General features: G+C 41.5%; 1 protein-coding gene across 11 annotated transcripts in view; it reads left to right on the forward strand.

Moving 5' to 3' along the window:
* ncoa2 (nuclear receptor coactivator 2) overlaps positions 1–23,249 on the forward strand; it is a 270,081-nt gene that overhangs the window by 146,937 nt on the left and 99,895 nt on the right. For all 11 annotated transcript variants that reach the window (XM_080194101.1, XM_080194100.1, XM_080194109.1 and 8 more), the window contains one exon: positions 18,390–18,497. In XM_080194101.1, coding sequence (XP_080050227.1) covers positions 18,409–18,497 — 89 coding nt within the window. In that variant the 5' untranslated portion in view covers positions 18,390–18,408. The remainder of the gene's footprint in view (positions 1–18,389; positions 18,498–23,249) is intronic.

Raw genomic sequence — 23,249 nt, forward strand, 5'->3', positions numbered from 1 at the left:
TAATGGAGGGTGTAGTACTTGTATTAGTGCATATCTAGTATCTCATTGACACTGACTGATCTATTCCAAAGGCGATTGAATTGGTGCATTTTAGTTGGCGTTGATGGTGCAGTTGGCTTCGGCATTCCTGTACTGAGAAAGGGAGAAAAAAATCAGCCAGAATTCCTTCTCCCAATCACTGGTCAGTGACTTTTCTGGCAAAAATGTGCTCGGTGTTGAAATGAAGATATGGCTGAAAAGATTGTTCCTTCATCTTTTCGATGCCCGTGCACACTTTCTTGGAGTGTGTCGACAGATTGTTAGCTGGGGAGTTCATTTTGGTTGGGCAGACTCTATCTTCATCTTGGCACCTGGATAAGCATCATTTAAAAATAACTCGGAGCAGAAATCCTGATTGATATAGTACCATGTCTGGTTGAATTTTACTGTTGTTTAAGTGACGGGACTCAGAGGAAAGACAGAAGCGCAAGGAAGTCAGGAAAATCTGTTTCTACTTGTTACAGGATTTTTATTCTTCATTAAGTTACATTTTGGTGTTCAGCCTTAGAATAAACCAACGATTTGATGTAGTTTAGTTGCTGCAAGCTAAGTGAAGTAATTATGCTCCTAACCATGGATCTGCTTGAATTAAAGAATCATAGCTCCAAATCTGTCTTAAATGAAACTTGATCATAGTGATTCAGCATTTGATTAAAAAAATCATTCATGGGACATGGGTGTCGCTGGCTGGCCCCCATTTATTGCCCATCCCCAGTTTCCCTTGAAGGTGATGGTGAGCTGCTGCCTTGAAACGCTGCAGTCCATGTGCTGTGGGTTGACCCACAATGCCGTTAGGAAGGGAATTCCAGGATTTTGGCCCAGTGACAGTGAAGGAATGGTGATATATTTCCAAGTCAGGATGGTGAGTAGCTTGGAGGGGAACTTGCAGGTGGTGGTGTTCCCTTGTATCTGCTGCCCTTGTTCTTCTGGGTCTTTGGTGAATTGCTGCAATGTATCTGCAGAATTGATAGTTATCTAAGGGCCTGTTGGTGTCTAGTGATAGGTTGATGAATGCTTGGCATTGACTTATATAAGGCTGTCAGTTTGTTTTGCGAGCTGATTAGTGTCAGGGGGACTAGCTGGGGTAAATGCATGGGGTTGTGGGGATAGGGCGTGGGTGGGATTGTCGTTGGTGCAGGCTTGATGGGCTGAACGGCCTCCTTCTGCACTGTAGGATTCTGTAGATAAGGGCCAGAGAGGTATCATGCATACCAACAGAGGTGCCGTCAATGGGAATTTTCTCCCGTCACTGCAGTCGATCGTGTGTGTGGTGATTTAACTTGGGTGATGAGTAGAGAATGGAAGTACTTTTTATTAAGTGCTTTACTTGAATGTTACCATTGCATGAGATGCTGAGGTCCCCTTCACTGGTTCAAGTGGACATAACAGATCCCCAAAATAATTTTTTTGAACAGCTGAGAATGCCAGCCAGCGCCCACAAAACTGTTTAACTGGTCAACTATATTGTTTTTTGTTAGACTTTTCTGTGTAAATTAGAACAGAGAGCACTGGAATGTGTTTCACACACAATATTGATTGAGGTTGTGGAATGTGCTAAGAGTTTTAATGGTTAGACAGAGGCCAGGTATACATTTAAAAATATGTTAGCTGGATGGCTAAAAGAAAGCAGTATAAAGGAATATTGAAATATTCGTAGATTAGGCTTGTAGATTAGGACCACTGTTTCTAAGGAGGATGCAGAATATAACTTGGTTTGGGCCCATCAGTTTAAGTGCTGCAGTTCTGTGTCAAATTGCTCCTGTTCCCTATAAACAACAATAGCCACTCTACAAAAATATTCCATTGGCTGTTAAACACTTTGGTCGTTGTGAAAACTTGCATTTATGGAGAGCCTTGCACATACGTTTTTGCATTCTTCACAACCAACCACTGAGAATGCAGCCCTTGACCGAAGGACTCAGGCAACCATCTCACAAGGAGGAGGGTGTCCTTTCACACAGCATGTACTGAAGATGTTTCTGGGATACACTCGCATACTGAAATATCTGGGATGGAAGCCCTAGGTCGATATGTGTGATTTTCTTGGAGATGTTCTCCAATTGGAGCTGGCAGTTTGCGGTGTCGATGGTAGCCATGACGTGGAGATGCCGGTGTGTTTACCCCAGTTCAATGCCGGTATCTCCACATCATGGAAGCTCTACACAGGGATGAAATGCTGGAAGCTTTAAAGATTGAATCTATTTGGTTAGAGTAAAGGAATAGAAAAGGATTGACGGTATTTACGTAAGAGCCCATAGAGATATTGTGGAGCTTATAGAGGAGTAAATCTGGAGGCCAGAGAAAACGATACTGCAAAACTTCAATCACCTGACTATTGACTTTGTTTGTTTGGAGGGGGGTTGGGGTATTAGTTGAAACAGTTAAAGGAGAACCAAGCATTTTCCCTGAAGGACTTCCAAGACTAGAACTCCCTGGATGACACAAGAAGTAGCAATTAAATTAAATAGAAAAAGGGGTTTATGTTCAATATTAGGGACTGAATAGAATAGTAGTAAACCGGGCTGACACTGAAGAGTCAGGGTGGGAAGTTGAAAAATGATACAAGAAAGACAGAGACTATAAGAGTAAAGGGTGGTTGAAAGAAAATGGGTCCCAAAAATCCCTTCTAAAGTAAATGTACTAAACGTAAAAGGATAATTAAAGGAATGGCGGGACTGATCAGGGACTAAGAGAAGGAAAGTTTATGAAAGTAGCTGGCTAGAGCTACTGAAGGAATTGTTATGTGCAAATCATATTTGACTCATCTGATGTGTGTTTTTGATGAAGTAACAGTGAGTAAAATGAAGGTAAAGTAGATATTGTGTATATATGTGCCACTAAAAATAGATAAAATCTAACAAAGCAAACTCCAGAAGATAAAAGGACATTGGATTAAATGAATGATGTAACCTGGAATATGTAATTGGCTGAGGGATGGGAAACAGCAGTGGGGGGGTGGCCACAGAGATCAGTATTGCTTCTTTTAATATAAAAATGACTGGACTTGAGTTTAGGGATGGAATTTTTGAAGCATGCAGCTGACTAAAACTTGGCAACATCACAAACAAGTGAGGAGATTGGTTGTAGATATAAGGAGGACATAGGCGAAATGCACAGATGAATATGAAGTTATGCACTTGGGAGAAAATACATGGAGGTGGTATAATCTAAATCCCATGTTGAAGGTCGTGCAAGAACAAAGTGATTGAATCTCCTTGGAGGTGGCAGGGAAAGTTGAGGAGGCTGTTCAGAAAGTGGATAGGATAGGGATACTTTGCTTTATAAATAGGGGCATTGAGTACAAAAAGAAGGAAGTCTTTAAAAAAAAATTCTGGATAGGCCTCAGTTGGAGTATTGTGTACATTTCTGGGCACCACAATTTAGGAAGGATGTCAAGGCCTTGGAAAGGATTCACCAGGCAGTGCCAAGGATGAGAAAGTTTAGTTATGTGGAGAGATTGGAGATGCTAGGATTGCTCTCCTTAGAGCAGAAAAGTTAAGACCTCTGAGATTTTGATAAAGCAAGGAAGGAGAAACTGCTGCCACTGGCAAGTGGATCAGTAATTAGTGCTCATACGATTTAAATAAATCGTAAAACAAACAAATGTTTTCAGGGAGGATTGTTATTAACTGGAGTGCTTGACTTGAAAGGGTGGTGGAAACAGATTCCATAGGAGGTTTCAAAGACAATTTGGCATGTGACTTGAAGTTGACTAATTTGCAGGGTAAGGGGGAAAATGGTGGGACGTGGGTCAGAATTAGACAACTTTTTCAAAGAGCTGACATGGGCACGATAGGCTGAATGCCCTCCTGATACTTTAAAGGAGCAGGATTCTCGAGAGGAAATTATTGATTCAGAATTCGTCAGGACTGATGTATTAATTTGATGTGAGATAGGTAAGGGTGTGTGGACACAAAACATGAATGGGTTATGTTTTTTTAAGGAGAGACAAATACTAAAAGCAGACATTTCATAAACAAACTAAGTTAAATCCCTCATTATTTGGAGTTAGGGTATGTATTCTATTAAACAAATAATTATTCTGTAATGGGATATTTTACATTTTCATTCATCATAAGGATCCGTGCAAAAAGTACTTAATATAAGCATACTTAACTCACTACCCCTGTATCAACCTTTTTTAAAGATCTGCAGATTAAGAAGAAATGCATCAGTAGTATTTTTTTACAATCCCCGTAGACAACTTTTAAAAACAAATATGAATTTTCCCAGTGACTGATGCAAAGCAACTGCACAAGATATCGCATTTTAAGACTTTAACAATCTCAATTGGTATTATAACTGGATAGGAAGATTCTGGTATGAAATCCTGGCTCAAAAGGCCATAACGTTTTTACTATTTTTAGAAAACATGGAGGACACCTTATCAGTTTTAACAACAAGAAACAAAACATTTATTAAACATGAAAAGTTTGATTCTGGTACAGTACTCCTTTACTCAGCCCTTAGCTTTGCAAATGTATACAGTTTTAGTTTCACAACCAGGACGCACATGCTTGTTTCTGGGCAGATTTCCTAATGAGGCTACATGGATTTGGGCAGATTCTATAGGTCACATCCTTCTCCAAGCTGCTCCATTTTACCTTTAAAATAAATGAGTCAGTTTAAAATATAGCCATCTTAAAAAGTCTGGTTAAACTTGGAGGGAAGGAATGAACAAAAGGGAAGGTCGGTGATTGGGTAGAAGGTAGGAAAGATTAAATGTCAAGAGATGTCAATGCAAAGTGAAAATGGGTGGCAGTGGGACAAGGAGGTTCTGATCTGAAATTGTTGAACTTGATGCTGAGTCTGGAACGCTGTAGTTGTTCCTGGAGCTGATGTTGCATTTTATCGGAACAGTATAGGCAACTGAGGAAAAGAGGAGTTGGAGTGGGAATGGAGAAGAAAATTGAAATGACCCAACTAAAAGCTTGGAGTAATGTTTGGACTGAATGAAGATGTTCCATAAGGTGAACGTCCTTGTCTCCCTAATGTAGCGAGATCTTGTTGTGAACTGTGAACACAGAACATTAAGTTACAAGAAGTTAAATAAATTATTGCTTCATCTGGAAGGTGTTTGGGGTCTTGGGTGGTAAAAAGGGAGAGAGGAAAGAGCCAAAGTGCCACAGGAAGTGGAGGGAGTTTTGGGGGCAATTGAAGAGTGGACCAGGGAACGATCCCTTTTAAAATTTGAAAGTTGTGGGGACAGAGAGATGCGCTAGGTGTTGCCATTGTGCTGGGGATGGTGGAAATGATAGGACTTGCGTTGAATGTAAAGTCTGAGATGGTTTGCAAAGACAAAGAAAGCGTCATAGCCTGAGGTGACTGCTGGGGGTCTGAGAGAGTTGAGAGCAGAGTGCGTGGAATGGAATGAACATAGTTGTGATCCTTGTCAACCACAGTGGGTGGGGACGACTCAGTTGTAGGGAAAAAGAAGACATCAGAAACACTGGAATGGAAACTGGCATAGTCAAAATAGATGCGGTAGAGGCAAGGACTCTGGGAGAGTAAAACAGAGGACTACGAGAAGCAGGGTGTGTGGTGGTGTAGAAAGTAGTGAGCATATAGTGAAGATTGGAGATTGAATTGCAATCTCACTTACTGCAAGCAAGATTGACTAACAACCAATTGTTGCATTCATTTGATTGAAATGTATTTTAATTATCAGCAGTAGGTGAATATTTGGCTCTGTTACATCATTTCGGTTGGTAGATGTAAACTTACTTCTGCTCACATGGTAAAGTTGAAACATGAACTAGGGATGTAATTTCTTCCTGATTTTCAAATTGCAGTGTTACTGTAAGCCTTACTTGTGACTAATAAATTAACTAACTAAATTGACCAGGTTTCATCACTTTAATGAGACATAACTGACCTCTTTATTCACATAAATATGGCTTGCAGCTTTATTTGTAACCAGATCATTAATGCATTGCTGGGATGCAGGTGGGTCCTTTTAAAAAGTAAACACGTTTATACACGCTGTAACCTCTCCAGTCTGGAATAGTTGGGTCACTTCTGGATTTTGGAATTTTCTGGACTATAGAAGATGGTGGAATGCCTGACCTCAAATGTGTTAACCCAAAATCAGCAGAGATATGAATATTAACCTTAGTGTAAAACAGTGATCAAATACTACTAAGCAATAATAAAAATAGTTTTACTCATCCAAATATTGTACCTTTCGTACTTCCAATGCCAAAACACTCAAATTATTACCAATGACGTTGAGGGAATGAGGTCAATGATTGAGCTGGGTGGTGGGAAGAATGAGAACATGGCTGAGTACCTGGAGAATTGAAGAAAAGTATTGGAAGACACCAGTATGCTGATTAGTAAACCAAAGACCCAATTAATGGACTGTCGGTTTGAGCCTCGGAAAGAGGGTCAGAGTAAACGTGTGAAGATTTTGGGCGAAGACTTGGAGAAAGGGTAGTTTCAAGAGTCAATGTTGGCAGAAGACAAGCGTGGAAATTAAGCAATGAATTAACTCTGGTAGGTGTACTTGGAAGAAGTGCAGTGGAGTGTTGTGATAGAAAAGTATCACCTGAAACTGAAAAGAAGAATCTACAAGAGACTGAGATGGGCTTTCTTAAATAGTGTAAAAACTTGGGCAACATTAAGAAGACAGGAATAATGACTAGATACTAATGAGACGTGGATGCTTAGATGGATGTGTGGTGTAATGAGAAAAGACAATCCGGAATCAGCACGTCAGGGGGTTAGCGAAGGTTGTGGGAGACCGAAAAAAGCAACTGAGAAGAGATTGAAATGGTGTGATCATTTAGTGGAGGGAGAAAGAGGAAATATGATGATGGAGATGGGACTGCCAAGAAGAGGAAAGCCTGATGTTAGATGAAAAAATGTACTCGCAAAAGACTTGAACACACAATTGGAATAGGAATGGCTGACTGACAGGTAGAATTGTGGTGACCCCCAAATAAAATGGGAGAAGCCAAAGTGGCATAGTAGTTAGCACTGTTGCCTCTGAGCACCAGGGACCTGGGTTCAATTCCAGCTTTGGGTGATTGTGTGGAGTTTTCACGTTCTCTCCATATCTCTGTGGGTTTCCTCTGGATGCACTGGCTTCTTCCCAAAGATGTAGGTGGATTGGCCATGGTAAATGTGTGGGGTTACAGAGAGGGGGCCTGGGCAAGATACCTGTCAATGAGTTGGTGAAGACTTAATGGATTGAATGACTTCCTTCTGCATTCTATGCTTATATGAAATGATGCCAAAGGAATGCATCTTTGGTGAGGTGGCAGTAAATCCAACGACTCAGCTGTGTAGCTGATCTGGCAACTTATACGTAAAGGGACTTGGGATTTGCTCAGCAGAAGATGAAGTGGATGATATGGTTTTTGTGAACACATACGAAAAAAAATCCCTGCTCGATTTCCGAAACCATGCAGTTGTGCCAGTAGTCCCCTTTAAGGGACACTAATCTGGCTGCCTTGCAGTGAGAGTGGGGATAGTGTAGAATAGGCACCACTCGTTTTCAAAGTTGTACGTAATGGAACCCCGACTTATACAAATAAATGAAACCATTGCATGTTTCTGCTGACAGCCTTGGATCTATTTCCCAGCTCATTGCAGGTGGGAACAGAGCATTAAGTCCTTCACTTTGAATTTCATCTGAGTCCTGTTATGTTCCCACTTAAAAAAAAACAGGCAAAAGGACTAAAACTGCCTCCTTATGACAAAATAACCATGCATTTGTGAATTTACTGCATAGTTTTGTCACATTATGTGAAGTGTCAAACGCACTGATGTTGAGCTGTTAGCAGTGACATGCAAATTGCTGAACCCCAGGATGCAACCAGAATAGCTGTCCCCAAAGCATGCGGTTCCGAGTCAGAGTCCTGTTTGTGTAGTTGGGTCTTAACAAGATTACGTTCTTGTTTTTGAAACTTTCTGAAACGAAAAAGAATCTTTGGCTTGTGACTGATTAGGTTTCTAGGGAACAGCTTGAGAATACCTAGTTCTTCCAGAGTTGCACTTTGCCTATTCTACCAGACAAATCCCAAAAGAGTCTCACCCAAGTGTTTGTTGAGGGGAGGATTGCCATTTTCCTTTTAGCGTTACATCTTGAAAACTGAATAAAGTCACATATTGCTAGGAAGTTGCATTCTTTTATATAGACCCAAAGGCATAAACCTGTTGCAGCAAGTATTAAGAATTTTCTATACTCTTTCAAACTGCTGTTGGAGAATTATGATATGAATGTAATATCATGCCTTCCTGACTGTGCATGACTATCATGGCTCATGGAATCCATTTTGCTGCATTTCCAGGCCCTAAAGGAAATCTTTATTTTGGAGGTTACTGTTTTATTGATGTATAGAAAGGTGGGGCCAATTGGCCACAGGGAGGAGGCTATTGAGGATCCTTGTCACCAATCTTCCTTTTATTAGTCAGCAGGGAGACGCCACTGTCGTTACTCCCATTGTGCTCGTTTTCCTTTCCAATACTGCCATGGTCACCGTACTCTTGTGGTGTACCAGCATGCACTGCTTTCCCCAAGATGAGGGGCAAGAGGAGGGATATTGGGAAATGGAGTTCAGGGCGTTCAAGTTGAAGCCAGAATCTCATTGAGGAATTCTTCAAAAGGTTCTTTCTCACGAGCACTGATGGCCACCCTTGATGAGATCCTCCGCTGGGTGCTTGGGCCCAGACATTTTGACAGCCCAAAGAACACGTACATACTGTTGGTGTCCATTAATTGGATCTTTTGCACCCTTCCAACCCACCATCTTGTTCTTTAAAAGGTAGATTTGAAGATGCACTTTTGATATCTGACACCTGTAGGATGACTGTCTTTCAGTTTGCCACAGTTTGATAAAATTCATTATTACCTCCATTGTGCCAGCTCAACCTTTGACCTTGTGAGGAAAATCATATTTAAGTACCAGAATCTTGAACACGAGACTAAGGTCATGGTTTAGTAGGCAGCAGTGACCCTTACAAACCTATATGCTTTGAAGACTTGGATGACTTGGCTAATGTTACGCCGTTGTTTAAGAAGGGTGACAGGCAAAAGGCAGGGAATTGTAGGCCAGTTAGTTTAACATCTGTTGTAGGAAAAATGTTAGAATCCATGATCAAGGAGAAAATAGCGAGGCATCTTGAGGAGAATTGTTTGGTAGAGCAGACGCAGCACGGTTTCGTTAAGGGGAAGTCGTGTCTGACGAACTTACTGGAGTTCTAGGAGGATGTGTCTAGGGTGGTGGATAGAGGAGAGCCGGTGGATGTGGTCTGTCTTGATTTTCAGAAGGCGTTTGACAAGGTGCCTCACGAGGTTATTGCAGAAGGTCAGGGGGCATGGAGTTGGGGGTAGGGTGTTAGCGTGGATAGGGGATTGGCTGTCAAATAGGAGGCAGAGTGGGGGTCAATGGGTGCTATTCGGATTGGTGGTTGGTGACTAGTGGAGTGCCCCAGGGGTCGGTGCTGGGGCCTCAGCTATTCACCATTTATATAGATGATCTGGAGGAGGGAACCGAGTGTATGGTGTTGAAATTTGCTGATGACACCAAGATTGGTGGAACAGCAAATTGTGCGGAGGGTGTGGAGAGTCTGCAGAAGGATCTAGATAGGCTGGACGAATGGGCCAGGAACTGGCAAATGGAATTTAATGTTGGCAAATGTGAGGTTGTCCACTTTGGTAGGAAGGACTATTACTTACGTGGCGAAAAACTGCAGCAGGCGACGGTGCAGAGGGACCTCGGGGTCCTTGTGCATGAGTCACAAAAACCCAGCCTGCAGGTGCAGCAGGTGGTCAGGAAGGCGAATGGGATGCTGGCCTTCATAGCGAGGGGGATTGAATATAAAAGTAGGGAGGTCTTGCTGCAGCTGTACAGGGCGCTGGTGAGGCCGCAGCTGGAGTACTGTGTGCAGTTTTGGTCGCCGCACTTACGCAAGGATATTTTGGCCTTGGAGGGAGTGCAGAGGAGGTTTACTAGACTGATTCTGGAGTTGAGGGGGTTGAACTATGAGGAGAGGCTGAATAAACTAGGCTTGTACTCGTTAGAGTTTTGAAGAGTGAGGGGAGATCTCATTGAGACGTATAAGATGATGAATGGGATGGATAGGATAGAGGTGGAGAGGCTCTTCCCACTCAGAAAGGACAGTAGGACTAGGGCACAGCCTCAGGATAAAGGCGGGGGGCGGTTTAGAACGGAGTTGAGGAGGAACTTCTTCACTCAAAGGGTGGTGAATCTCTGGAATTCTCTGCCCGTTGAAGTGGTGGAGGCTGCCTCGCTAAATATTTTTAAGACTCGGGTTGATAGGTTTTTGATAGGCAAGGGGATTAAGGGTTATGGGGAGAGGGCGGGAATGTGGGACTGAGCCACGACAGATCAGCCATGATCTTATTGAATGGCGGGGCAGGCTCGAAGGGCTAGATGGCCTACTCCTGCTCCTATTTCTTATGTTCTTATGACAGGGAGATTTTATCAGCAATGTGCAGAGGTGGATTTTAAGCATTGGAGGGAGTACACAAACCTCCGAACAACTCATTACCTGACCCTCCAAAAGCCACTTGTCCTGCATGTGGCAGCGTCTGCAGATCACACGCTGGACTTATCAATTATTTGGATCCTATTGAACCAGAGTGGAAGTAGGTTATTCTTAACCCCAAGGGGCTGCCTAAGAAGGAGGAATGAAGTGAAATCTAACTGCTAGTTGTTGGAAAGAAATACTCCAGCTCCTATCAATGGTGGGAGGAGCAAAGGAGACTCTATTTCATCCCTACAAAGGTCATATTTTTTGGTGGTGGTTAGCTGTGTTCAAAATCCTAATAAGAAATCCACAAAGGTAGAGTTTGTTTGCCATTTATAGAGTACACATTCTCTGCTATTTGAAGTTGAAGTTCAGAGAACCTGTACAGCAGTCTGGAAGAAGTAAGGTTAAAAGATACATGATTGTTGCTTCTACAGGTATGCCAAAATTATATTTGTGCATTGCAAAATGCAAACATAAGGTATAATTAAACCAACCTTTCTTGCCATTTTACTTGCCTTCTGTTTGGTTTCATGGGTACGAACAGACGCCTGATGCTTCATTTAACTGGACCATGCTTCATTTATCGTTTAAATGTGAAAGCCTCAAGGTGAAGACTGTGTTTTCACCAGACAGACACACACATTTTATAAGAGAAATTAGTGGATAACAGTTTGGAACTGACACTTTTGCCTCAATGTGTATGTCTCAATGTGCCTGCCTTAATTACTGAGAATGGAGTCTTGGGATTTTCTAGCATACTACTTATTGAACAATATGCTTATTTAATTGACCCTGGAAGTAATTCCTTTTTAAATTTGATGCAACTTTGTCCCAATTACTTCATTTTCAAAAGAAATGCGTTGACAGAAATGCACAATGGAGCAGTTGCCTTCCAGTGGATACGTCGGTTTGTGTTCTTAAGCCACCGAGTTATGTTATTGATGTTAGTCATGCTGCTATGATTATTTAACAAGCTAAAGAAAGCAGTTTCCTACAGAAGAGGTGTAATATCAGTAAATAATTTGACACTGAGCTTTCTTTGTGCTATCTAAGTATTTGGCTAGATTTTGAATGCCTCAATTCTACCTCCATCCAGTTGTCATCTTTCTAGTTAGAAGATGCTCGTATCCTTGAGTCATACTCATCTGTAACTTCATCACAGCCTCTTCTCATGCGTTTTTCAGCTCAGCCTTATCCTACCTGAAGTGAGAATTTGAAAACCACACACACTGCTTTAGGTCAGAGCTGTGCAAGGAGCGGCCTGTGGGGCCAAAAGTGGCTTAGGATCTCCTTTTGATCTAGCCCTCAAAGTTCTGAGCAGTTCCTGTCTTCTGCACTGGTGTTAAAACCTGCCTTCAGTACTGGTCACCTAATTGAACTGTCAGTCAAAATCTGCCAACTAACTTCTTTAACTGTCTTGTAATCTTCACAGTTGAATTTGAAGTTAACTACCAGAAGTAAACCAGTGAACAGGCCTTAAGATAAAAAACAGCCATTTGATCCATCAAACCTACTCATTCAGTTTAAAAATCCTCAGCTTGTAGAGTAGAAAAACAGGGCCCCAACTTTTGGGAATCTCACATTTGTGGGTAATTCTATGTAACCCATTCGTTGTTGCATGTATCCCGTCCCCAGCTTCAACATTTTTGGGCATCTCCTATTGGAGGTAACTTTGAGAGCGTGTGCATGTATCATTTTCTTGGATTTTAGTAAAATAATTAACAAGATAACCCAAAAAAAGGTGGTAGATTGAATCAGCTGACAATGGGCAAAGTTTCAGTGTGGTTTCTGCCACTGACCTATCAAAACATTGCTGGAAAAGGCGCAGAAAACCATGGAAAAATGGCACAAGGACCATTTGAACCATGTTACTTAAAGTTTCTACAGCACTTCTGCCTGACTTCAGGCAAGCGAGCGGAAAAACATTTGTGGAGATTACCAATACCATGGCGAGCAATATAAACTAAGATTGAATTTCCTTTCTTGCGGAAGGACACAGTTCATCTTGAGTGTGCTTGTATCTTCATTATACATGCATAGAAAAGGCGAGGTAACAGCACCAAACACCTGATTTCACTGTGACTAGTGTTAGAGGCTTATAGGTCATCATCATAGTTGCAGTACCTTGCACAAGAATGCTCTTGTGGAAAGTGTGGTCCTCAAAGAGTTAACTCTTTTTTGAGCAGTTTCTCTGTCTTGTGGGTTGTGTTGTCACTAATTCTTTTACTTTTAAGATTTAAAATAGTGGTTTTGACTTTCGCTTTGACAACACATCCTTTCCTGTTTGGTGAGCACAGTGGCAGATGCAGCAATGTGAACAGCACCTTGAAATCAAAAAAAGTAGTGACAATAGCAGTGTAGTTTTATAGAATCATAGAAACCCTACACTGCAGAAGGAGGCCATTCGACCCATTGAGTCTGCACTGACACCAATCCCAATCCCACCCAGGCCCTAACCCCAAAACCCCACATATTTTCCCCACTAATCCCTCTAACATACACATCCCGGGACACAAAGGGATAATTTATAAGGGAAATATTTTGGGTCATAGGACATTTTCATAACATGAAAAGGAGCACTTTCATTATTCAGTATTTTTCTAAATTAAACATTTGATATTTTGAAGTTACTTTTCTCAAATATATCTGAAGGACATATCCATCAGGACAACAATCTGAATTTTAAAAAGATAGTCATTCATTTGGTGTGTATGCTACTTTCTATTTCTTTTTTCTCTTCCCCTGCCCTTATATTAACTTATTCTGTTGCGTTCTGTTCCTCTTCAGCACTATTGCCCTGTTACATTTTTATTTTGCACTTGTGTTTTATACTGTCCGTTTTATTGTTTTTTGCTATCGCTAATGTTTGCAAGCCGTTTGTGCTTAACACTTGGAAAGTTTCAGAGTAATATTCCAGTTCCAGTTATGGACAGTATCATTAATGGAGAGGCACAAGCAAACTAAAGGTAGTCCCTTAGAATTCCAGTCAGTCTGGCTTCTGCAAATCTAATACGTCAATAATAAATAAAAACAGAAAATGCTGGAAGTAATCGGGTCTGGCAGCATCTGTGGGGAAAAAAAAGGTAAAATTTCAAGTCCGATATTTCAACAGAATTTTCAATAAAAATAACAACACATGTCAACAAAGCCATTAAATTGTGAAGTGGGTACTAGGATTAATTTATTAAGGAATAGAGTTCCAAAGTGCAGAAATGATTAAATGCAGAGTATTTTGACAATTCTTACAAAAGGAGTATAGAAGGTTGAGAAAGTGCAAAAAGAATTTAAAGAATGCTACTGGAGAGAGATGATACAACTATCAAGAAACTTAAGACTAATGGGAAAGAGTTAGGAGTGGAACTGATTAACAGATTGTTCAGAAGGGCTACATGGCCTCCATCTGTGTTGCAGTAATCTATGAAAAACTGAATAGGATGGTTCTCTTTTCTCTAGAAAAGCAAATATCTCAGAAATGACCTGATAGAAGCCTTTTTGGTTCTGAGGGGATCTGATGGATGGGGTGTAAAGATGTTTCCACTTGTGGGGAAGTCCAAAACTAAGGCCCACAAGACAATCACTAATAAATTCAATAAAGATTTCAGGAAAAAAAAACTTCAGAAGAAAGAAATGCATTCTCAAAAAATTATGAGAATATGGAACTTGTTATCATATGGAATGGCTGAAATGCTTAGCTTAGATGCATTTTGAGGGGGACGTGTTGATGGGGTGGAATGCAATAAGTGGAGACTCATGTTAAGCATGAACACCAGCTAGACCTGTTGGACAATGGGACTCTTTCTGACCATAAAATTCTACGTAACATATGGGCTTGCTTAACTTCAGCATTTTGTACGAACTCATCAGCTATTGTAGCTATAGCCCACTGTTAGATCAGAAACCCCAAAGTATATTATCAAGTTAGATTAGACCCTAACTATTTGCTATTTCAACATTGTAAGGATAAGGTATTTCAGTGCAGGGTGATTCTATTGACACACTAGGAAGCATTTATCAAAATAAACTTTATTTAACAATACAGTTTAACTATAACAAGTATTTGAACAGTACTTAAACATGACAAGATACAATTCTTAACTGCTGATCTATCTGTCTTAGTTCCAATTCAAGTAATATTCCTCTTGCAAACTTAAAACCTGTCTTCAAAATCAGTTAGCAACACACAAGCTTGAACTCTTATACTTGTTAACAATCTTAGAGCTTTTTAAACACCTGTAGAAAGAGACAGAAAGACAACTGTTGCTTCATAGAATCATAAACTCCCTACAATGCAAAAGGAGGCTATTCAACCCATCAAGTCTGCACTGACTCTCTGACAGTGTATCTTATCGAGGCCCTATCCCTGTAACCCCACATATTATCCTGCTAATCTCCCTAGCCTACACATCTTGAGACATTAAGGAGCAATTTAGCATAACTAATCCACCTAACCTGTAAATCTTTGGACCGGGGGAGGAAACCTGAGCACCTGAAAGAAATCCAAGTAGTCACAGGGAGAATATATGAATTCTACACACAGTCAGCTAAGGCTGGAATTGAGACTGAGGCCTTGTCATTGTGAGGTAGCAGTGCTAACCATTGTCTCACTCTCACTTTGCCACCATGCTGTTTCTTTCAGGACCAGGCAGAAACCTGATTGCTTTAAAATAAAAGAGAAATTGTAGAGTTTCCCTGCAAGCTTAGCTGCTCCCATTTGCACATAACTCTTTTTTTTGTCAATGAACCTAATCAAAATACACTGAAACCTCAAGGGAAACCCAAGTGAATGAAAATGCTTCAACTCTGAATCACACTATTAGCCAAAATTAGTCGTAACCCTGCATTCTCAACCTGAAGCGCCCTGTTTTTCCAGACAATTGGCACCTTGTAAAACAGAGCTGATTTTCAAACAAACCCTGATTGAAAGATGATTGAAGTACATTTCTTAAAGGCACAGAAGCATCACGCCACAAAAAAACCTGTGCTGTTATCTTAAGTTTGTTATCGCATCAATTATGCAAGTTTTTCAAACTTTAGTTCCTTTTGGAAAGTCTACTTTGCTACGACTGTTAATTCAAGTAATGCTTGTGCCTACTTGTCACATAAACATATCAATCCTCCAACACTGCCACCTTTGGAATTTTGTGAAAGCATCTGAAAGGTCAACATAAAGTAGTTTTTGTAATGGAATGAGTTATTCCTGATGTGACTCGTATTGGCAACTGCTTAAACTGTTCTCCTAGGATATATTTCCTCAGCCACTATTACAGCTGGTCACCAAATTGATATATTGGTCAAAATCTGCAAACTAACTCCTATAACTGTCTTGTAATCTTCAGTTAAATTTGCAGTTAACTATCAGAATTAGTCCAATGGATAAGTCATAAAATCATAAGAAACAGGAGCAGGTGTAGGCCATTCTGTCCATTCAGCCTACTCTGCCATTCAGCAAGATCCTGGCTGGTCTGATTGTGGCCTAAACTCCAATTTCTTGCCTGCCTCCCATAATCCTTGATTCCTTTGCAGATCAAAAATCTGTTGGACTCAGCCTTGAATATATTCCATAACCCAGCTTCCAGTGCTGAATGTGGAGGAGAGGTTCAAAAACTAACATCTGAGAGAAGAAATTTCTCCTCGCCTCTGGCTTTAATGACGGACCAATTGTCTTTAAGCTCTGCCCCAATTCTAAATTTCCCTCCCATGAGGGGAAACACCCTCTTGGTGTCTACCCTATCAAGCCACCTCAGAATCTTAGGAGAAAAATCATGCCTCATTTTCCTAAGCTCCAGTGGATATAGGCCCCAACCTGTTCAAGCTTTCCTCAAAAGACCGGCCTTTGTCCCAGGAACCACTCCAATGAACCTTCTCTGAACTACCTCCAATCCAAGTAAGAAGGCCAGAACTGTACAAAGCAGTTTAGGTGTTGCCTCAAGGCCCTCTATTGTAGCCAGACTTCCTTACTTTTATATTCCATCCCTGTTGCAAAAAGGCCAACATTCCATTTGTCTTCAGAAATACTTCCATGTGCCTATTGCTAACTGTGATTCATGTGCAAGGGCATCTAAACACCACTGTGCTGCAGCCTCTCTTCAGTTAAGTAAAATTCTGCTTTTCTATTCTTCCTGCCAAAGTGGACAACCTTACATTTTTTCCCACATTACTCGCCATCTGCCAAATTTTTACCCACTTTCTTAACCTATCCCGTTGCAGACTCTGCATCCTCATCACAACTTGCTTTCCTACCTACCTCTAGTATATTCAGCAAACTTGGTTACAATATAGTTGGCTCCTTCGTCCACATCATTAATATAGATTGCTGTTCATCCAAATCATTGGTAAAGATCATACATCCCTGAGAATCACTTGAACTGTACCTTTCATTATATAGGGATTATATAACAGCCAACCAGACACCAATGTTCTGGGTTACACAGCTGGACAAATGTTGAGTTAGCTATTCTTTCAGATTGGATAGCATCAAGGCAAGTTAGTGGTGTGTTGATCAAGAGAACATCTTACTGTTTGATCATTGTATCTTCAGTGATTCCCTGAGAGGGAATTTGGGGCCTTGGTTTAACATCCCATCTAAAGTGAGCACCTTTAACAATGCAATAGTCCTTTACTAGTGTGTCAGCTGAGATTAAGTCTCAACTGCTGATGTCTTTGAGTTGGGGCTTTACACATGACCTTCTGGAGAAGATGAGAGTTACCACTGAAGGCAAGTACGTGTTTGGGTTTAACTAGAAACAAACCTTCCTTGGTCAAGTAGCAGGTCAACAACACTTGCTGACCAAGAACTCGTGTGGTGCAATGATCAGAACTGCCTTCACTTACTGTGTTCACCAATTGAAAATATTTTGTATTTGAGTTTGTACCACTGCTATTTTTTGACCATGTTCCTGTAAAGCAATTGAATTTATCTGACTAAAGGTAGTTTCCATTGGTCAGGATTGGTGTAAAGTTAGGCAGAGATTTCAGTTTTTGTGTCATGTGGTAAACTTTCTGCTTTTTTTCTTCCCTATAGTACTGATATTTCATATCATTTATGCATAAGCCTGAATTTTACATTCCACTTGAGGGGTCTTGAGAAGGTGAGAGAGCACGACATTGAGTGGGTTCGAGTTGCTCTGGACCTAATTTTATGCAGGGGCAGGTAGAGTTTCAGATGGGAAACCCGTCCATGCCCCATTAAGTGGTCACTTGAGGGCCTTTTCCTGCCCAGCATCCATTTTTGGCTGGTGGATGTCAGAAAGCTCAGGATATGAAATAGTCTCGGAGACCTTGCAGCAGTGCCTCCTTTGGCCACTACAGTGCTGTGCCTGGATAGGTTGAAGAGCTGTCGGCTGCCAGTTGTCTTAGGATGGAACTTCTTTCCAAGTGAGGACAGTAGTCCTGCCTGCTGCCCATTAACATTCAGTATAAAATGACAGTGACTGTCAGAATCAGTGGAATGCATCCTCACTGACTCTCCAAATGGTACGGTTCAAGCCTCACCATCTGAAAAGTTCAGGCCATAATGTGTTTTCCTCCATGCTATAATTGTGCTAACATTGTTATATCATACTGAAGGATTATCATGAGTTAGTTGCATGCTGTATAATATGTTATGCAAATTTGGCTGAACTATATTATGCTTATGACATGAAGTTTCGATATGCTTAACTATTAACACTAATATCAGTTTTTCAATGTGAAATTTCAAATGAATTAACAAGTTTGGAACTTAAGCGTAAGTCGAATTATCCCAGACAGATGAGCATAGAAACTTGTACAGAACCTACCAGGTATTAAAATTGAGAGAGTTCAGTGCTTTTTCATAGTGTTAATTGAAACATCTCTTTTAACTTCACTAGCTGCTTATATGTCCACAAGATGAGTGGAATGGGTGAAAATTCCTCTGACCCAGCCAGAATAGACTCAAGAAAACGCAAAGAATCACCATGTGACCATCCACGACCGAGGTAAGATTTACAGTTAGTGGAATTTAATTAATTCTGAATTACGTTCAGTGTTTTAATTCCTTACAGAGAAGGGACGTCCCATTAGGATATCAAGTTCAACCACTTTTCTTTAGCCGTATTTTATTGTTGTTTACAGTAAATGTATAGTTTTCTGCCATGTTAGCTTCTCCTGAAATGCTTTGCTTTGCTAAATAAATCGAGAATCCGATCTGAGGTCCAGAACTGAATGTTTTAGTGCATGATGGCACCCCAATTTACTCTTTGTCATCCCATTTACATCCTGTAGTCTCATTCTGTCCTCAGCCCATGTCCACGTACACATTTCCCTAGCAATGATAACTGTGTTGATCAGGTACCTCCGTTAAATTTTTGTTCTCTTTCCCTTCTCTAGTGCCTCCTCATTCTTGAACCCAGGCCTGTTGAAGCCAAATATAGCCCTTGCTGAAACTAGCTAATTTAAAAGCTTGAGATCTTTCAGTTATGTTTGGCTCAGTTTCTTAACCAGCAGTATAATTATAATGCCCTTTTTTAAATAGTAAAAGTGCTTTAATAATAGTGGCATTTTTGCAGAAAGAGTGGGTAAGTGTATGTGAAGACAGAAAGTGAACACAATAACCTGGATTTAATGGTCAATGGCGAAACACAGACACTCAGTTGATAAAGAATGGTAGGAGAAACTATGAAGCTGGGCTAGCGCTTAATATAAAAAAGGATAGCAAGAGTTTTTATAAATATATAAAAAGGAAGAGGCTGGCTAGGGTGAACGTTGGACCCTTAGAGGATGAGAGGGGGGACTTAGTGGTAGGGGATGGGGAAACGGCTGAGGTCTTGAATAACTTTTTTGTTTCGGTCTTCACGGAGGAAGACGTGAATAATTTGCCGGGTGTTAGCGATGGAAAGGTGGTAGGACTGGAGGGTCTCAATGACATTATTGTTACTAGAGAGGTGGTGCTCAACAGACTGGAGGGACTGATCGTGGACAAGTCCCCAGGACCGGATGGAATGCATCCAAGGGTTCTGAAAGAAATGGCGGAGGTGATAGTGGATGCCTTGGTGGTTATTTTCCAGACATCGTTGGATTCCGGGGAAGCGCCGGAAGATTGGAAAGCGGCTAATGTTACGCCATTGTTTAAGAAGGGTGGCAGGCAAAAGGCAGGGAATTATAGGCCGGTTAGTTTAACGTCTGTTGTAGGTAAAATGTTAGAATCGGTCATCAAGGAGGAAATAGCGAGGCATCTTGAGGGAAATTGCTTGATAGAGCAGACGCAGCACGGTTTCGTTAAGAGGAAGTCGTGTCTGACAAATTTATTGGAGTTCTATGAGGATGTGTCTAAGGCGGTGGGTAGAGGAGAGCCAGTGGATGTGGTTTTTCTTGATTTTCAGAAGGCGTTTGACAAGGTACCTCACAAGAGGTTATTGCAGAAGGTAAGGGGGCATGGAGTTGGGGGTAGGGTGTTAGCGTGGATAGAGGATTGGTTGTCAAATAGGAGGCAGAGAGTGGGGGTTAATGGGTGCTATTCGGATTGGCGCTTGGAGTGCCCCAGGGGTCGGTGCTGGGGCCTCAGCTATTTACCATTTATATAGATGATCTGGAGGAGGGGGCTGAGTGTAAGGTGTCGAAATTTGCTGATGACACCAAGATAGGGGGAACAGCAAATTGCGCGGAGGGTGTGGAGAGTCTGCAGAAGGATCTAGATAGGCTGGGCGAATGGGCCAGGAAATGGCAAATGGAATTTCATGTTGGCAAGTGTGAGGTGGTCCACTTTGGTAGGAATAATGGTAGGAAGGACTATTACTTATGTGGCGAAAAACTGCAGCCGGTGACGGTGCAGAGGGACCTCGGGGTCCTTGTGCATGAGTCGCAAAAACCCAGCCTGCAGGTGCAGCAGGTGGTCAGGAAGGTGAATGGGATGCTGGCCTTCATAGCGAGGGGGATTGAATATAAAAGTAGGGAGGTCTTGCTGCGGCTGTATAGGGCATTGGTGAGGCAGCAGCTGGAGTACTGTGTGCAGTTTTGGTCGCCGTACTTACGCAAGGATATTTTGGCCTTAGAGGGAGTGCAGAGGAGGTTTTGGAGGCTGCCTCGCTAAATATTTTTAAGACGCGGGTTGATGGGTTTTTGATAAGCGAGGGGATTAAGGGTTATGGGGAGAGGGTGGGAATGTGGAACTGAGCCACGACAGATCAGCCATGATCTTATTGAATGGCGGGGCAGGCTCGAAGGGCTGGATGGCCTACTCCTGCTCCTATTTCTTATGTTCTTATGTTCATCACTGACCCCACAGAAAGCTGCCCACAAAAGAGGACTCCATGGCAGGAAGTTCCCTTTTCCTGACACCATTTTAAACCTGGAGCCAAATCGAGGGATTGTTTTGACATCCAGCAGCTATCAGCAAGCTGGAAGTCAACCCATCAAATTAAAATATCCACACATGAAAAACCAGGAAGTTAAAAGCACTCCAGATCTTTTAATTTAACTTTTCAGATTGTGAATTAAATGTTATGATATAAATGAAATAAAGATAAAAACAACCTGCTTTTAAAAATGTGTAGATTTTTAAAATATTGCAGAGCAATTTAACATTCCATAAATATAAAATTAGCTTTTTGGGAGACAGTAAGGGTAACAAACAATTATTATGAAGTTAGTTGTTTATTTAAAAATCCAGTTGCACCTCATTTAACAAGGCGAAACTTTTTCCAGGGTTTTGAGTCTAAAATTACATCAAACATAAATAGGACGTTGGTTAGACTAGAGCACTGTTCATATTCTTGTGACAGAGGGAAACTGGAGAAAATGCAAACAACATTTACACAAACAGTATCAGAATAGAGATAATGTTGGAAAGACTGAATCATCCCTAGAAATGTAAAGGCTCGAGAGATGACTTAGTAGAGACTTTTAAAACTATGAAGGGATTCATAGGGGAAGCCTAGAGAAAATTCTTCTACTTGGGGATGAGTCCAAAATCAAGGTTCATAAATATAAGGTGAAGATTAACAAATTCATAGAACCCTACAGTGCAGAAACAGGCCTTTCGGCCAATCGAGTCTCCTCCGACCACAGTCCCACCCAGGCCCTACCCGCTATATCCCTACACGTTTACCCACTAATCCCTCTAACCTACACATCGCAGGACACTAAGGGGCAATTTTAGCATGGCCAATCAACCTAACCCGCACATCTTTGGACTGTGGGAGGAAACCGGAGCACCTGGAGGAAACCCACACAGACACAAGGAGAATGTGCAAACTCCACACAGACAGTGACCTGAGCTGGGAATCGAACCCAGATCCCTGGAGCTGTGAAGCAGCAGTGCTAACCACTGTGCTACCGTGTTGAATGCAAAAGGAATTCGGGAAAAAACATCTTTATCAGAGTTATAGAAGTGTGGAACTTGTTACCAGATGAAGTGATTGAGGCGAATATGGTATAAATGTATATAATGGGAGGCCAGCTAAATGTGAGGGGGAAAAGGGAGAGAAGGATATGCTGTGATGCAGTGAGATGAGGATGTTTGTGTGGAGCATAAGACCTATTGAGCTAGATAATCAGTTTCTGTCTTGTCAAATTCTAATTCTGTGATTCAGGAATTGTGCTTGAGGATTAAAAAAAGAATTGCAAATGCCACTCAGTTATTTAAGACAGGAGTGAGTGACAAAGCAGGAAAATCCTGATCTGTCAGTTTGACGTTGTAATGTCAGTTGTGGGGACATTACTGGGATGTATTAAGAACATAAGAACATAAGAAATAGGAGCAGGAGTAGGCCATCTGGCCCTTCGAGCCTGCCCCGCCATTCAATAAGATCATGGCTGATCTGTCGTGGCTCAGTTCCACTTTCCCGCCCTCTCCCCATAACCCTTAATCCCCTCTCTTATCAAAAACCCATCAACCCGCTTCTTAAAAATATTTAGCGAGGCAGCCTCCACCACTTCAACGGGCAGAGAATTCCAGAGATTCACCACCCTTTGAGTGAAGAAGTTCCTCCTCAACTCCGTTCTGAACCGCCCTATCTTAGACTTGAGTAATTAAGCCTTTATTAACAAATAGTCAGCATAGATTTGCGAAGGGTAGGCCCATGTTTCACTAATCTGTTGGAATTTTTTGGTGAAGTCACTAAGAAAATTCAAACCTGAATACGTATGAATATTGCTTATATGGATGTCCAGAAGACACTTGAAATGGTTCTGCTCTAGGATATTAACAAGCATGAGAACATATGTGGAATTTGAGGAAACCACGAAACATTGGTTGATGTTTGGTTGGAAAGTAGGAATCAGGGAGTGGGACTGAAGGTAATCCATTTTAGATTCAAAGAATAAAGAACAAAGAAAATTACAGCCCGGGAACAGGCCCTTCGGCCCTCCAAGCCTGCACTGACCATGCTGCCGACTTAATCACTGGTAGGATAGGTGGTTTTAATTATATCCCTCTCTTCCGACCTCATTCTCATACTTGTCAAGACGCTCTTTAAAAGTCAGTACCGTATCCGCTTCCACTACCTCCCCCGGCAACGAGTTCCAGGCACCCACTACTCTCTAAGAAAAAAACCTGCCTCGTACATCTCTTTTAAACTTTGCCCCTTGCACCTTAAACCTATGCCCCCTAGTAATTGACTCTTCCACTCTGGGGGAAAAAGCTTCTGACTATCCACTCTGTCCATGCCTCTCAATCTTGTCGACTTCTATCAAGTCTCCCCTCAACCTCCGTTGTTCCAATGAGAGCAAACCAAGTTTCTCCAACGTCTCCT

The sequence above is a fragment of the Carcharhinus amblyrhynchos genome, chromosome 8, assembly GCF_965287045.1.
Source record: "Carcharhinus amblyrhynchos chromosome 8, sCarAmb.v2.hapA, whole genome shotgun sequence".
Classification (NCBI taxonomy): domain Eukaryota; kingdom Metazoa; phylum Chordata; class Chondrichthyes; order Carcharhiniformes; family Carcharhinidae; genus Carcharhinus; species Carcharhinus amblyrhynchos.